The sequence below is a fragment of the Pelmatolapia mariae genome, linkage group LG10_11, assembly GCF_036321145.2.
Source record: "Pelmatolapia mariae isolate MD_Pm_ZW linkage group LG10_11, Pm_UMD_F_2, whole genome shotgun sequence".
NCBI lineage: Eukaryota > Metazoa > Chordata > Actinopteri > Cichliformes > Cichlidae > Pelmatolapia > Pelmatolapia mariae.
Window position 1 is genome coordinate 60,062,612 of NC_086236.1, and position 15,267 is coordinate 60,077,878.

Consider the following 15,267-nt stretch of genomic DNA (forward strand, 5'->3'; position numbering starts at 1 on the left):
TGTAGATGAAGCATAATGATTAAAAAAACACCATATAACAAAAAGCTCTGCGATTCTGATAGGCTCTATGAGCTTAATGAGAAATTCACCGAAATAAAAAAGAAGATTCTTTAATACAACAAACAAATTAAAAAAAATCTTCATCACACTCACCAAATGATGCAGTGGGTCCAGCCCATGTTTGTAAAGCTCTGGCATTGATTGAACTTCCACAAGAGATGTCTCAGACTGGAATGAACCATGACTGTCACACAGAAGATGATTAGCTGTATTTAGTACTGGAATTTGAACTGGACTTTTTGTCTTGAAGCTTTTTTATCTTTGTTTGTTTTGGCAAAAAAAAAAGTAGAAACATGATCTGTATGGGAGATAAAATGCCAGTAATGTCTCGAATATTGTTGCACATAAAAGCTGAAAGAATTTAAGTTCTTATCAAGTACAAACCTGTAGAGAATGAGCTGAAGGAAAAGCAAGTGGAAAGAGAGCGGGCCTTCTTTGCATATAAAAGTATTGTTTAGTAATGTTAGAGTGGGATGAAATGACTATTGATGTGGTTATCATTTTCAAAGTGGGAGGATTTCAATAATCTTAGACACAAGAAAAAAAACACATGCAGATCTGCATTAACTAGCTTTATTCAAACATGGTAAAAGACAGGCTTTGTAGGGATTTAAAGACAATGCCTTCTGACATTCAGACAGTAAATCAATAACTGAATTTATATAAGTTTTTTTTAAATGAAATATAGATTAAAATTCTCAAATCAAACTCCACAGCAGAGAAAAATTTGTTTATTATGCAATTTTTTTTCTCATCGTGTATTTACACCTTGTTGTACTGAATTACTGTAACTTTAGTTCTCCTGCATGGTCTTCTTGATCCAGTTCAGGTAATTAGCGACTCTGGTATAGACTCCATATGTGCCCTTTCTTCCACACTCAACCCCCCAGCTGACAATCCCAGCAGCCCAGTGTCGCCCATCTTTAGTCAGAGTGAAGGGGCTTCCACTGTCACCCTGGCATGAGTCCTTCCCACCTTCAGGGAGTCCAGCACAAAACATGTTATTTGTTAAGTCTGGTATGTTGTTACTTCTTCTCCTTGCAAAAGTGACTGAATCCCTGCAGGTCTGCTGGTCCACCACTGGGAGATAAACATACTTCAGTTGATTTGTTAGAATGCGACGATTATTCTCGTTTGTAAGACCAAAGCCAGACACCAGCCTGAAAGAATACAAAACACATTCATTGTGGGCTCAGTAAAATTTTTACTAATCCAGAACCTAAAAGATAATAGCTTGTCAACTAAAATTAGTTAACAAACAATGAGAGCACTTAAATGTAACATCAAATTGTACACAGTGTAGATGACATTAAGGAGACCGCAAAATCATAATGACACAAAAGTAGTTTGTTTACCCCATCACGCCAGTGTCATATGTGGCTCCCGGTTCTGGCAAACACACTGGCATTACAGATGAGTTGAATGTGAGTGTGTCTCCCAGTTTGATCAGTGCAATGTCATTGTTGTAGTCTACATAGTTGGGGTTGTTGTACTCAGGGTGAACATGGATTGAGGCAGCCGACAGAGGAGATTTCTCAAGGGCTTTTACCTCATTAAGTCCCATGAAAATCTGCAAGTCAATATCATAAAAGGAAAGATTTACCAAGCGAATCCCAATCAGACAGAGATCATGCAAAGTAATCCTCACAGTCAACTACTTACCCGTAGAGTTTCATTTGCTACCACCGCTCCCTGCTCTACTACATTATGAGCTGCTGTCATAACCCAGCGTTCTCCAATCACCATGCCTCCTCCCCTTTTTCCACTTACACTAAGTAGCACTTGCCAGGGGATTGTATTATCTGGAGCGTCCTGGCCTCCAAAGATCCTCTGATACACATTGATGTGATTTGTTGGCTGACCACAAACTGAATTGGATACAAACTTGCATATAAATCTCACACATCAATTTCCCATTAAATTAACCATTTAATCTTCATCAAGTTTTGCAGGATGGAAATATATACCTGGTAAACAAAGTGGACTGTCAATAACTTCATGGGTTGATCTCCATTTCCTGTCTGCGTCACATGTGAAGTTAACTGAGGAGCAGAAGAAGAAACAATGTGACTTTTACTTCTTCTTTTTTTTGCTGATCTTCAAGAGTTTCAGTTCTCCCCCTTGTGGAAGAAATGTAAAGGGTATATATTTCCAGTTAAATCATGTTAGCATTTAAATCTTATTTAAGTTTTGAATTATGGTAGTATATATCATGTATCATCATATCAGTATATCATGATAGTTTGACTGAATGAGAATCGCACATTATAGTTAATGAAGCCTGCTAATAGTAAAGTTTCAGAACAGTGCAAAAGGAAAATAACAAACAGTAGGAATCCAAAACAGATTGCACTATTAACATCTCACCGTTTGCATCCCCAAGGAGAGAGTAAAATGGTTCATTGCAGCGATACTGAATAACAGAAAGATACTGATTCTGAAACCCAGAAAGGAAGGCCACGCCTCCGTTCAGCAAGGGGTCAGGTTCTCCGCAATCAATTACTGCACAGGAACAAAACAAGAAAATACAAGAAAATGCATTTTGTCTGTGAACACTAGTATGGATGGAGAAGACTTTGTGTATATATGCTTAGAGACAACCTACTGTGGCATTCTGGCAGAGGACGGTGCCACTGCCCGTTGCTTTGGCAAATGGTAGAGAAACTCTCAATCTCCCGACCATTCTGACAGATTAAAGAAGGGTATAAAAACCATGTTTTACATTATACACAGTAACCAGTAAATAATTATTTTGTTTTTCACTGTTAAAAAATACAATTTCAGCTAACCATCATCAGCTTGTATCCTTGATCGCAGCGTACATAGATGTAATCTCTGAAGAGATATTGACTCAAATTAGGAGTGACCCTGCCTTTAGCTACACTTCCAGGTGATGGACACTTCACCCCTGGAAACAGCAAAAACAATTAAACATATATTTTACACTGAGATTTAAACCCAGAAGAACAACAAGGAGAACTGTAGTTGCTTGATGACATGTTACTGGTCATCCTCACTGTGTGTGCTGTAGTCGAGGCTCCAGCCATTGCTCTGTCCTTCATCATCAATGTGGTATTCCAGCTTGACCATGTTTGAGTTTGTGACTATCAGTCCTGGGCTTGTTCTGCCACATAGCTTTGTGGGCTGTTCGTCTCTGACAGTCAACTTTTTAGGAGAGAGTAGTGCACAGTTTATTAATTGTATGACATGCACCATTATTTTTATTTCCTGTGATTCTGATGAATCTAGGTGTGCTGAAATCACCCGCCATTACCTCCAACCAGTGATGGAGACATTGCAGGCCCTTTGGGCTGTCCATGCTCTCAATGTCGAAGTTGTCAGTAAAGTTTAGAGTAATAGTGAAGCCCTCTTGTACAGAAATGATATACTGACAGGACACAGCATGAGGTGGGTGATTAGGGTATCCCGGACTGAACAGATGCCCCTCTGGTTCATCAAATATACCACCGCCACAGGATACTGGGCATGAGAGAGAGGAAAGAAACTGAGAAAGTTTACCCTCTTAATGAATTGACTGAAGTGTTTGAGGATAATTTGGGGAATCCTTACACAATGTTTTAAGTCCAGAATCAAAAAAGTGATAATAATTAATGCTGTTTGATAACCCAACTACCTCCAACATTAAACCCAGACTCCCCATCCTCTCCTCTTTTTTATAGTGCTATTGATAATCTTGAGATCCTATATGTTTGAATGCATTTGTGAAGTGGAGCTAAGTTCTCCCAGCAGACTCCAGTTTGATGGTCTGAGCACACATTCATTGGAAGCATCTTCATGGTACTCACACACACAGGTGCGCTGATCAGAGCGAAGTTCATAGCCATGATGACAGGAGCAGAGATATGAGCCAAGAGTGTTGAGGCAGATCTGAGAGCAGAGTGGCCCTGAGCCATCTCCAGGCTCTGGTGCAGAACATTCATCTATGTCTAATAATGAGAAGTCGTTATGTTAGTGTGAGTTGGCGCAGCAGTAAAAGAAGGAAGTGCAAGAAGCAGAGGTGGAGGAACTACCTATCGCCTGGTACTGGGCAGAGAAGCCCAGATTCTGGTGGGCCTCCGGGTTGTTGCTGTCTGATTGAAATATGAGGGTGAGACTGTTTCCTGGAGACAAGATGGGCTGGTTGCCTGGGTGATGCCCATCAGCAGAATTCTCACTGCCACAAAATTTCCAGAGGGCCTTCTCTTTGTAGAAAACCTAAAGGATCAAAGAATAAAATCCTACATGAAAACATCAAATCTGACCTTAGTGTTAAATTGCCCATAATAAGCAAATGTATGGCATAAGGCAAAATCCAGAAGATGAAAATTTATGTTCAGTTCATGGGTTCTTCATTTATATGTCTAAGATGGTTAAAAGTGCCAGAAAGGCCAAATATAATCCAATGACCTGCCAGAACTAATGCTATGTTTAATTAAGTCGACATCAAACTGGATATAGTAATGCAGAGAGAAAAATCTGTTCAGTTATGTGTCCCTCTACCGTTTTAAATTCTGTGCAACGTCACAGTAAAGACTGACTCTGAAACTTGGAAGAAGGCTGCAGATTTCTGTCATGGCAGCAGTGATACAATCTGCTGATAAGCTACAGCTATCTGTTGCTGTTGTCTCTAGTGGTTATACACGGTTGTAAATTTTTAACTTAAAATTATCACAATCAACAAGATGATCACGGTGATTACCAGGGTTATCATAGTTTCAGTTTAGTCTTTTTTAAGTATTATTGTATGAACATATTTCAGAGATAAGATTTAGGAAAATCAAGTATTACAATAAAAACACACATTTTTGAAAGCAGTTGATTCACAGTCCTTTAGATATCCAAAGTCTCATTAAACATGTTTGGCAACATCTCATCAGACAAGTGTCGATAAAATTTTGTTACTCTGCGATTATATTTTATTTTAATTTCCCAACTTTAAAAAATAATTTCAGCTAGTTTGAATTTTAATCAAAAGTTTTTCAAAACTTTTACATCTAGTTTTAACTATAATAACCTTGTTAATTACCTTGACAGAAACTTGAAAACATATGTAAGTGGTAAGCTCGAATCAGGTTGTCAAGCGTTACTCTTGAATCATATTCGGGTTTTCACCTTAAGCTATTTATTAATATTATGATTTTTAGGGTAATTCTGTATATGTGTTGAAATATGAGTCTGACTGTAAGTGAGTCGTAGTAGCAGTTCGCAGAAGCTTCAATATCCAAATGTGTGAAGGTGAGTCGAATCTGGTAGCCCTCAGGGACAACGAGGTCCCACTGCTCCTGCAGGTTGGGAGGGTAAGGCTGAGGGTACAGAGGGGATTGGACCTCCCCGTACATTTGAGGCTCTGGTTCTGGCAGAGGTGAGCACTCACACAGTGACACATACAGAAACCTAGAAAGGTACATAAAAGGAAAGAGTTTGATCTGTTTATCAGTCTGCAGTCATCTGATCTGCCAGTCCAAAGTTGATACAAACAGAGAAGAACAAACACAGTGGCACAATCGACACCAGTGTGGAACTAACATACTATTGTCAAGACTGCATATATACGGCATACTGACTGATGAATAAAAATATAAAACACTGTTCATCTAAAGTAAATTCTTGCAGATTATCAGTATAAAAACACAAGTAATTCTCCACTATTTGTAGCTACATGATTTGAAAATTTCTGATCAAAAGTGGAAATTTATGACCAAAAAAAGGATTTTAGGAGATATTTGAGAACTTGAAAATGTCTAATCCACTTACCAGATGATACAAGAGGCCCAGCGCATTTTCCAATTAAACGTATCCATGAGTGAACTGGTCGGCTGCTGCGAGAGCAAATGTCTCACATTCAAGTAAAACATTAATGTCACAAAGTCTGTCGTTTCCAGTGTTTAGCAACTCACTACGTTAATGCCAGGAATTGTTTATCTTGGCAAAATCAAGCAACTCCAAATTGCAGATAAACAGGAAAAAAATTGTTCTAAACTAGAGAACGAGACAGACTTTCAAATACTATATCTAAAAATTTTACATAAACTCATGCAATTTTTGAGCACAATTATCATATTAGAATAATGAACAGATCTTGGTTTATTTCACTGTCTAATCCACTCTTAATCCTCATCCTACCACCAGAGGGCGGCATTAACTGTTTTTTAGGCATCCTTGATCACAGCAAGTGTTTTCAGAGTTTAACGTGAGGCCAAGCAGACATGCCGAAACGTCTGGATGTTAAAATAGCAGATGAAGCAACTGATTTCCAGAATGAGGAATCAGATTCATCAAGTATGTGGATGTGTTTGTTGCCTGTCATTATTTATATCAGCATGTGGTTTATTTTTGCCCTCAAAATAGCATCAGTGTTTCAGTTTCTGAAGGCGAACTGAAACAACCCGTTCCTCTCTGCTCTAACTTAGAATGTTTTGCATTAGTTCCCATAAGTCTGAAGCTCTTTAGTCTTGTGTTCTTATATTTGTTTAATATTATTAGTTTGGAAAAACTTGAGCTGTTAAAAGTATGCCAAAACGGACTGATCTGAGTGTAGAGGAGGCCGCCAAGCTGTTATTTTCCAGACCACTAGAGGGTGCCGCCAACAAAAATCCACTATTGAAAGGTTTACATTCTTTATCTGGTCGCAACAACCATGTATAAGTCTCAATTTTATTTAATTTTGCTCCTCCCAGCAAAAGCATCCTAAAACTTTAACTGATCGAGGCATAGAAAATCTGTTATTTTAAGTTGACAGAGATAGGAGTCAGCTATAATTTGATACAAAATTAGAAAGTCTGTTACAATGATGCTAACTGGTTAACACATTTTAATACAGATACATTTAATACACTATAATAAAAACAATGAATATTTCTTAATGTTTTTATTAAAAAGTAGTGCAAAGGTTAAGCGGGATTCATTCATTATTATTATTAGTAGTAGTAGTAAAAACTACAAAGGGATAAACCTATGGGAAAGAGTTGTTGAAGCTAGGCTGACAGGTGATGGTCATTGAGCAAGAAAGCGAACTACGGATGCTATTTTTGCTCTGAGCGTTTTGATGGAGAAATCTAGAAAAAGTCAGGAGGAATTGCAATGTGTCGTTGTTGATCTTGAGAAAGCATAAGATAGAGTTCAAAGAAAGGAATTGTGGTTCTGCATGAGGAAGAGTGGCAGAGTGAGGGTGAAAGTGAGGGTGGTGCAGGACATGTATGAGGACAACAAGGCAGTGGTGAGGGGTGTGATATGAGTGACAGACTGGTTTAAGATTGGGGTGGGATGATATCAGGGGACAGCTCTGATCCACTGGACAGGTTGACAGATGAGGTCAAGCAGAGGCTCCGGGCCTGTGATTGTATGATGTTTGCAGATGACATAGTGAGGAAAATGGAAGATTTCCAGGATAATAATGAGACTTACGTGCTTGAAAAGAGAGCAACTGGACGTTCCTTTCTTTTCTTTTTTTCTTTTTTAATTGAAAAAATGTCCAGTTCTAAGACCAAAGCGTGTAGAGCTTCCAAATATTTAAACCCTTGACCTACTTTTAATCATGTGCGTCATCTCATGAACCAAGGCAAAATCCTAATCAGAATATTTTATTAATCCCAGAAAAAATTCTGTGGTCCCAGTTGGTCCAAGACAGTAAGAATAGTAACAAACGAGTTAAAGTACTACATTAAATAATACATGACATTACAAAATATTGCTCAGTAGCTCCAATAATACAAATATAAATAATATATAAATATTCCGATATCTTGCATAAAATAAAAATATAATATAATATAAAAAATTAAGATAAAATAACTATCACACTGACATTTTTTTCACTGTGCAGATGTTAATGGTGTGCAATGTCTGCAGTGTGTACCTGTGCTTTTAAAAGGAATCGTGTTTGCAAATGACCTTAAAATAAGATAACCTTTATAAGATAACCTTTATTAGTCCTACACGTGGGAAATTTAACTACGAGAAAAATGAACAGCACATTGAAATAAGGCCAAATCTATTATGTATTTATTTATTTTTAGGTCTGTGTTTTTTAAAGTATATTTATTGCCTCCATGAGCTGTGACTCTCACAGTCTGTGGTCTCACATGCAGCTGGCTAGTTTGACTTGTGGGCGTTCAGCTGTATGTTTGATTCTCCTTCATATCATCTTTAGTTTTCTGTCACAGTGTAGTTCAGTTTAGGAAGTAAAACCACTCGGCTGAATCTAGGACAGCTCAGAAACCTGTGTGAGAGATAACCAAAAATTCAAACTTACCCCATGTGCACCATCTACAGCTGCCAACAGCTGTTGCTGTTGAAGGCCAAAGCAAAGCAACTGAATTCTGTTTGTTTTTTAAACACAAGCATCTCTCTCTCTCTCACCATTTAACTCAGTTTCTTTGAGTCTTGCAATCATCCGATTGGCAAGACCCAATTGATCATGTGTTAAAGTATGCACATTCATGCATTGATCATTTTTGTATTCGGAAAAGAAATACAGGTGAATGTATGGGGAAAAAAACATATAACGGGCAGTTAACAATTTCAGTTTTATTTTGGATGGATGGATTTACAGTAAGTAATATGTGTCACCACTAAGCGGCAGTAAAGCATCACTACCCCTCATGAGGAAGTGACATTGGAGCCATGATTTTTTTTTCGTAATGAGCTGAGGGTTGTTTTTAATTATAGTTTAGTTTTTTTAAAGAGCATATTGGCTGCAGTATTAATCCGAACAACATTTATGAAGATTGCACTGCTGTGACGCTAGAACATGCTTCTCATACTGATGTTAAAAACTGCAGTGCCAGGGATTAGACTGGTGGTTTGTGGCTGTCTAAAAATAAGTGCGCTTCTCCTGTGTGGCTCTTGCAGGCTGTTGGTTTGAGGGCCGTGTTTTCAGTTGTCATGCACTATTATGCAGACACTGTCATGCAATATCGGAACAATACACCACTTCTTATAGAGTGTGTCTGTATGTCATAACAGTAGATATCATAGCCAGACCTCTGCCACAAAAATAACAAATAACTGAAGAATTATTTTGAAAAAATTAATTGTTTAAAAAAAAATCGGTTTGGACATGTGCAGAGGAGGCGTAGTGGATATGTATTGGACAAAGGATACTGAAGATGGAGCTACTGGGCAGGAAGAAAAAGAAGAAGATGGATGTAGTGAAGGAACGACATGCAGGTTGATGTGACAGAAGAAGATGCTATAGAGACAGGGTGATATGGAGGCAGATGATCTGTTGTGGCAACCCCTAAAAGAAGCACCGGAAAGGAAAAGAAGATCATAGCCTGCTGTCTCTTATAGGGAAAATATACTGATTATACAAGAGTTTTTAAAAATGCAGTTTTGTGTGTCTCTTAACTAATAGGGATTAAATAATTGAAAACACGCACACACACACACACAGATTGTCTGCAGATGATTTGCAAACATTTCTCTTTAATAGGAAACAATGTAGAAATAACAAGCTGTTGTGATTGTGTTATTTATTTTGGTACATTTGATTATAAGGTTGTGGTCTTTATTTTATAAGCAAAGTCATTTTTTAAATGTGAATCAGCCCTGAAAATGATTTTATTATCATATATAACAGAGTGTTTTCTTCATCATTTATTTTACTTTCTCTCTGATTCTTCTGCCTCTACTCTCTCTATTGTCTGCTTAATCCACTTCACATAATTCCCTACCTTGGTATAATAACCCTTGTTCACTATTCTAGTTGAATCTGGTTGGGGAATCCGACAGCGAGCTCCCCATGACACAATCCCAGTCAGATAGTAAGGCCCACTGCTAGAAGACAACATGGGCAAAACAAAAGGACCTCCACTGTCTCCTTTACAACTGTCCTTCCCGCTGTCTCCAGCACAGAACATGTTATTACTGAAAATCATGGACTTCCCACGTGAAATGAGAGGTGTATTCTCACACTCTCTGCGTGAGTAGGCTGAAACATGAGCATATTTTAAAACATCTGATAACTGTCTGTTCTCTGTCACCCCCCAGCCTGACACTGTACCTTGTTCATTTTCCATCACACCACTGTTTTCTTCTGGCAGACAAATGGGAAGCAGGTTTGGGCCTAATGTGATTCTGGAGCTGAATCTTATAAGAGCAATATCATTGTTATAATCAGTGCGTGCACTTCCAGTGATCCCCTTTCTGTAGCCAGGATGAATTATGATCCTGTTAGTGGTCAAGGAAGGTGCATTTGGGGCATTTGTTGTCGTTCTATCTATCAGTCCACCAAAGACACTCAAAGGGCTGTTCTCGTGCCCATCCACAACATGAGCCGCCGTCACAGCCCACTGATCATTTATCAGGGATGCTCCTCCTCTGCTGGGCTCTTTTATGAATAGCTGCCATGGTATTTCTCCCAGTTTTGCATCCTGACCTCCCAAAATTCTTCCTGTACCTGCTATCAGTGTTTCAGGCTGCCCACACACTGAAACAAATAGAAGTCATCATTAAACCCAGAGCTCCAAACGAATAGTGACATTAAAAAACAGAAGGAATACATCCATACCTGGAAGACATTTTGGAAACTCTGCATTTCCATTAGTTGATATCCATTCGCCACTGGCACTGCAAATGAATGTGTCTGAAAAATGGCAAAGAGAAATTTGCTAAAAGAATAACAGATCAGTGATACTAGAAAAGGTATGAGCAAAAACCTCCTGTAATCACCATCTCCTTCCAGCGTGTAGTACTTTGAGCTGCAGCTAAACTGGATCTGGTCTTTATATTGAGTTTGTGGGTCATCTGAACCCACCAGCTGAAGAATGCCATCTTTCGGTATATCAGGAAGTCCACAATTGACCACTATATATGTGAAAAATGATACTGAGTGTGAAAAAAAAAACAAGTAGACACAAACAAAAAAATCAGAAATTAATTGTAGTCAGACTCACATTCACAGGTGTAGCTGGGAGTCCATATGCCTGTGCTATGGCACATTGCACTGAACTCTGATTTCACGTCATGGATGCCTTTATCCTTAATAAAATGAGAATTTAATTTAATTTAGAATTTAATTTATTTAATAAATTAAATATTTACATCAAATGTCAAGGATGCAATTCAGATTTCTTTCTGCACTCACGTCATTTACAACATAGCCCTCGTCACAAGTGACCGTCACTTCTTCGCCACGATTATATTCTGCTTTCTTGGGAGTCACGGTGGAGTGTGAGGTCACCACTGCTGGACATACCTTATCTGCAATTAAGATGTGAGAAGAAGAGTCACAGTCATTCCCAACAAACATCCAAACAGATGCTCTTTACCAGCTGTGTCTGAGATGAGGAGGCTGCAGTACCTTTGGTCGTGAAGCTGAGGTGGAATCCTTTGTTGGTGCCAAAGTCGTCAGTGGTGAAACGGATCGTGAGCTTGTTTGCGTGAGTGAGAAATGGCGATTTGGGAGGCGTGTTGCCACAGAACGGTCCCAGAGTCCCAGAGGGAGTCTCAATCTGCAAACAAATCAACACAGGCACTGTCACCAAGTTCAAGTTTACAGACTTTCTTTAAGATGCAGACGTGCAGCACCTGTCAAGAATTTGAACACAACTGCTCGATGGATGTGCGAGACTATCAGTTTATAGAATTCTGACATGGACGTTTAAAAAAAGAAAACCCTGGTAAAAAAAAAATTCATTAGGCCCACAACAGTGCGTTATCCTCCCAGCTACAGAGGAAGACCAGCCTTAGAAATCACATATTATAACCCACATCAATGCTTTCCAGAGATAGGGTTGCACTTAAAAACTGGATTTATGGTTTGCATCTGCTTATGTGGTTACTGATACAAGTCTAAGGTGTGATAGTCTGTTAACCAGCATGAGTACCACAGTATCCTGCAGTGGTTTGTGCTCAGTGGGATGATTATTTATTTCTGAACAACACAGTGACCTAAAACACACCTCCAGGCTCTGTAAGGCATGTTTGACCACAAACCTCCACAGCCTCCTGTCCTTATTGTAACTGAGACTACAAAGCACAGCAGCAGCCAACAAGATCGTCAATTTTAGGAGGCGACAGTCTTAAAAAAAAAGTCACAACATTTAAGTAACAGGTTGCCAGAAAATGCATACAGGAGGCTTTCAGATAAAAATGATTGAAGTGAATTACAGAGAAATCCTGGAGGAAATTCTGAAGGTGCATACAGCAGGGTGGTGACGTTGTTAGCACCATTTCCTCTGAATGTGCTTACAGCAGGTTGGTGACGTTGTTAGCACCATTTCCTCAAAGAAAGATGGGCCTGGGCTTCAAGCCCCAGCAGGGCCCTTCTCTCTCTGGAGTTTGCACATTTTTCCCACCGCTTTGGGGGTTTTCTTCTGGAGCTCTGGTTTCTCTTGGTACCAGCCGTACTCACCCTCCCTCCCCCTTTTGGTTAGTGCTTGTCTCAGGTATCCCACAAAAGAGATTCTGAATCTCGAATAGTTTCACTTCCTGGTTAAGGGCTAAAAAACTGCTGTTACTTGGTGAAAGACATGGGCTCTTAATGTAAGAACTGAGGCCTGATATGACCTTAAAAATATCAGCCTTAAAGTTCCTGTGTAGATGACTCAGTCCACACCACGAAAATGACAAAAGACGTGATGTCCAACACTGACAAAGAACTACCCTAACTTATATTTCTAGCACTTATCCATTTATTATTTTATTATTTGGTAAAATTTATCTCAAATGTCATTAGAGACTCTTTTTCTGTGGCTCTGAAACAAAAAACAACAACAGTACAAGAACAACATTATAATAAGGTTATATGTCACATTGAAACTAATCAAGATGAGAGATCAATGTACACAGGAATGGTACACAAAGAAAAAACCCAATTGTGTGACACAGAGAGGCCATAAAATGTCAAAAATAGGATGTCTGCCTGTTGTCAAGTCCATGGTTACAACACTTTTTTTCTGAACTTCCTCTTTGTTTATTGATATGTAAAGTTAAAGTTTCTGGGGGGGGGAAACACACAACACACACACAGCTTCGAGAGGTATTTGCATATTCTGAGTCATCACTTACTCTCAGTGCATCTATGCATTGACCATCGGGGCCTTGTTCCACATCAAAAACGTCCGAGAAGTGGAGCTCCACCTGAGACTGGGAGTCCACGAGCAGCGTATACTGACAGTTTGCGTTCTCTGCGTACGAGTTGGGCCAGGAAGGACTGGATATGATACCTTTGCTCTTTCCTGACAGGTCCTCATTGCAGTTCACTGTGAACATGAGAGCTCATTGTCATCACCTTCATTTTAATGAACAAAATCATAAGTTTTACACAATCAGTACCTTCCCAAAAATCTCCCCACAATACTTCTGCTTCCTCTATTTTCCCATTTTCACTTCTCCTTGTGTATTTTTGTCTCCTTCAGACGTGTTAAATCCTGATTCTGTTGAATGTTTGGAAGCAAATTTGATTATTTGTACCAGTGCAAGTGTGGTTGTCCACATCCAGGTGGTAGCCGTGGCGACAGGAGCAGTGGTACCCTCCGATGAAGTTGTGACAGAACTGGGTGCATTGGTTGATTTCGTTATCCTTGCATTCATCATAGTCTAACAGAGGGAATGAGCTAACGGTTAAACGCAGAAAAGCATTAAAAAAAACAACAAAAAAACAATTCCTTGGAATGACTTGATAAATATATCCATCATGCTATCTATCGTAACATTTTAACAGAAGTCATAACTCAACAAGTGATCAAACAGCAAATGTTTGTTCATCTCGACAGAGTGACAAAAAAAATCCTTGACATTTTGCATTTGTTGCATAAAAAAAATCTGAGAAAACCACAGTTTCGCATCAGTTCTCCTGGTTTGTATTCTAGGTAACATATGTGGCAAAAGTTTTCAGTAGAGGAACAAGAGTCTACTGATACTAGATGAGGTTTAGGTGAGACATCAGTCACGTTAGTGTCGTCAGCACTTTTTTTTTGCAGTGCAAGAAAGACAAAATCTTGCACACAAATGTTTTTTAATTTTATGTTTTCTTTATTAAACAAAATGCTTTTTACACTGTGATTTATTCTCTAAAAATGACTTCCTTGAAATATGATTACAAAAGTATAAGTAAGTATATTTCCACAAGCTGAGCTCCTTCTGCAGATTTCTACTCTGATTCTCACCTTGGGTTGTATAAAAGCCTCTAAAGCCGGTGTGCCTCTTTATGTTTGAGTAGTCCGAGTGGAACGAAAGGGCGAGGCAGCCACCCGGGGGCGAAAAAAGTACAGGATTTACAGTGGACTGAAGCTCCTCAAATTCCTTTGTGCCACACAAAACGGAAATTAAGTTTCCATTTGAAAAGATCTGAGGGGGGGAATAAGATGAGAGGCATAATGAGAAAATAGTATGTGGCAGGTATGAACATCATTTAATATTCTTGATATGGTAAGCTATCCTCTTACCTTCACTGCATCATTTTCACAGTCGATACTGTCCTCCAGGTCCAGGTGGATGAACCTTATGGAGAGGCTGTGACCTTTGGGGGCGCACCTGCTCCAATTTAGGCTAGCTTGAGGTAAGTACCCATTGGGATAACCTGGAGACTCCACCCATCCCAGCAGCATGCAGTACGTGGAGTGGAAGAGCGGGAGAAGCAGGAGACTGAAGAAAATGGTGCAAAGCAAAAATAAATATAAGGGTAAAGAATATTTTAAAGAAAGAAGGTAGCGTTAAACAGAAACAGAAATTAAGTAGTTGGATGTCAGAGACAGACACTCTGTAATCACTCTTTGCACATCTATTGTGATAATTAAACAAATCCAAACCCACCTTGATCTTAACATCTTGTCCTGATCAAATCTCTTCTCAAATAAAGCATTTGAACATGTCTCCTTCCTCTTTTCATATTAATTTCTATTTCACCCTCTTCCTGCTGCCCCCTTCCTCTCTTGCTTATGTTTTGCACCCGTAAGCATTTATAAATCTATTTCTAGACAGTTTCTTTGTGCATCTACAGCAACAGGAGAGTGACTGTGGAGCAACAGGAAGACAAACCGAGCCAAAAGCTTTTCAGCAGCTTTGCACTTTTCAACTCAACACCAATCCTTTGCCAGCAGGACAAATATTGTATTGAAACAATGGTGACAGGATGAAAGGAAAGGGTGTAGTGGATGAAGGAAATATTCCTTTGTTCACTTTGAGTGCCAAAATCAGCATTTAGTCCTGTAGCTACAGTACGGAAACACATTTACAGTTAACATCATGCTGAGAAGGCTAGTA

At 39.1% G+C, this 15,267-nt stretch overlaps 2 protein-coding genes across 2 annotated transcripts; both read right to left on the minus strand.

The window, feature by feature from the left end:
- Positions 1–694: 694 nt before the first annotated feature.
- Positions 695–5,861, minus strand: LOC134635970 (complement C1r subcomponent-like). Its single transcript, XM_063485679.1, has 13 exons — positions 5,815–5,861; positions 5,241–5,454; positions 4,092–4,275; positions 3,867–4,007; positions 3,335–3,540; positions 3,078–3,225; positions 2,850–2,968; positions 2,666–2,744; positions 2,428–2,562; positions 2,028–2,102; positions 1,723–1,928; positions 1,416–1,630; positions 695–1,220 (listed from the first exon to the last, which is right to left on the minus strand). The coding sequence occupies exons 1-13, from the start codon at positions 5,859–5,861 to the stop codon at positions 854–856; spliced, it is 2,136 nt and encodes a 711-aa protein (XP_063341749.1). The 3' UTR covers positions 695–853.
- A 3,616-nt stretch (positions 5,862–9,477) lies between these two features.
- LOC134635969 (calcium-dependent serine proteinase-like) lies at positions 9,478–14,940 on the minus strand. The gene is made up of 11 exons (XM_063485678.1): positions 14,818–14,940; positions 14,451–14,649; positions 14,172–14,352; positions 13,477–13,602; positions 13,072–13,265; positions 11,363–11,513; positions 11,147–11,262; positions 10,956–11,040; positions 10,732–10,866; positions 10,571–10,645; positions 9,478–10,489 (listed from the first exon to the last, which is right to left on the minus strand). The coding sequence occupies exons 1-11, from the start codon at positions 14,829–14,831 to the stop codon at positions 9,663–9,665; spliced, it is 2,103 nt and encodes a 700-aa protein (XP_063341748.1). The 5' UTR covers positions 14,832–14,940; the 3' UTR covers positions 9,478–9,662.
- Between the last annotated feature and the right edge of the window lie 327 nt (positions 14,941–15,267).

What these genes read in the sequence shown, in the direction of transcription:
- LOC134635970 (XM_063485679.1), bottom strand. Translation starts at nt 5,861, where the DNA reads ATGGATACGTTTAATTGGAAAATGCGCTGGGCCTCTTGTATCATCTG. An exon ending in CCTCGACTACAGCACACACA is followed by an intron (nt 2,969 to 3,077) that starts GTGAGGATGACC and finishes TGCTGTTTCCAG; the next exon opens with GGGTGAAGTGTCCATCACCT. An exon ending in TAGCAAATGAAACTCTACGG is followed by an intron (nt 1,631 to 1,722) that starts GTAAGTAGTTGA and finishes ATTGACTTGCAG; the next exon opens with ATTTTCATGGGACTTAATGA.
- LOC134635969 (XM_063485678.1), bottom strand. An exon ending in AATGCATAGATGCACTGAGA is followed by an intron (nt 11,514 to 13,071) that starts GTAAGTGATGAC and finishes ATTTGTTTGCAG; the next exon opens with ATTGAGACTCCCTCTGGGAC. An exon ending in AGGGCTATGTTGTAAATGAC is followed by an intron (nt 11,041 to 11,146) that starts GTGAGTGCAGAA and finishes CATTTTATTAAG; the next exon opens with GATAAAGGCATCCATGACGT.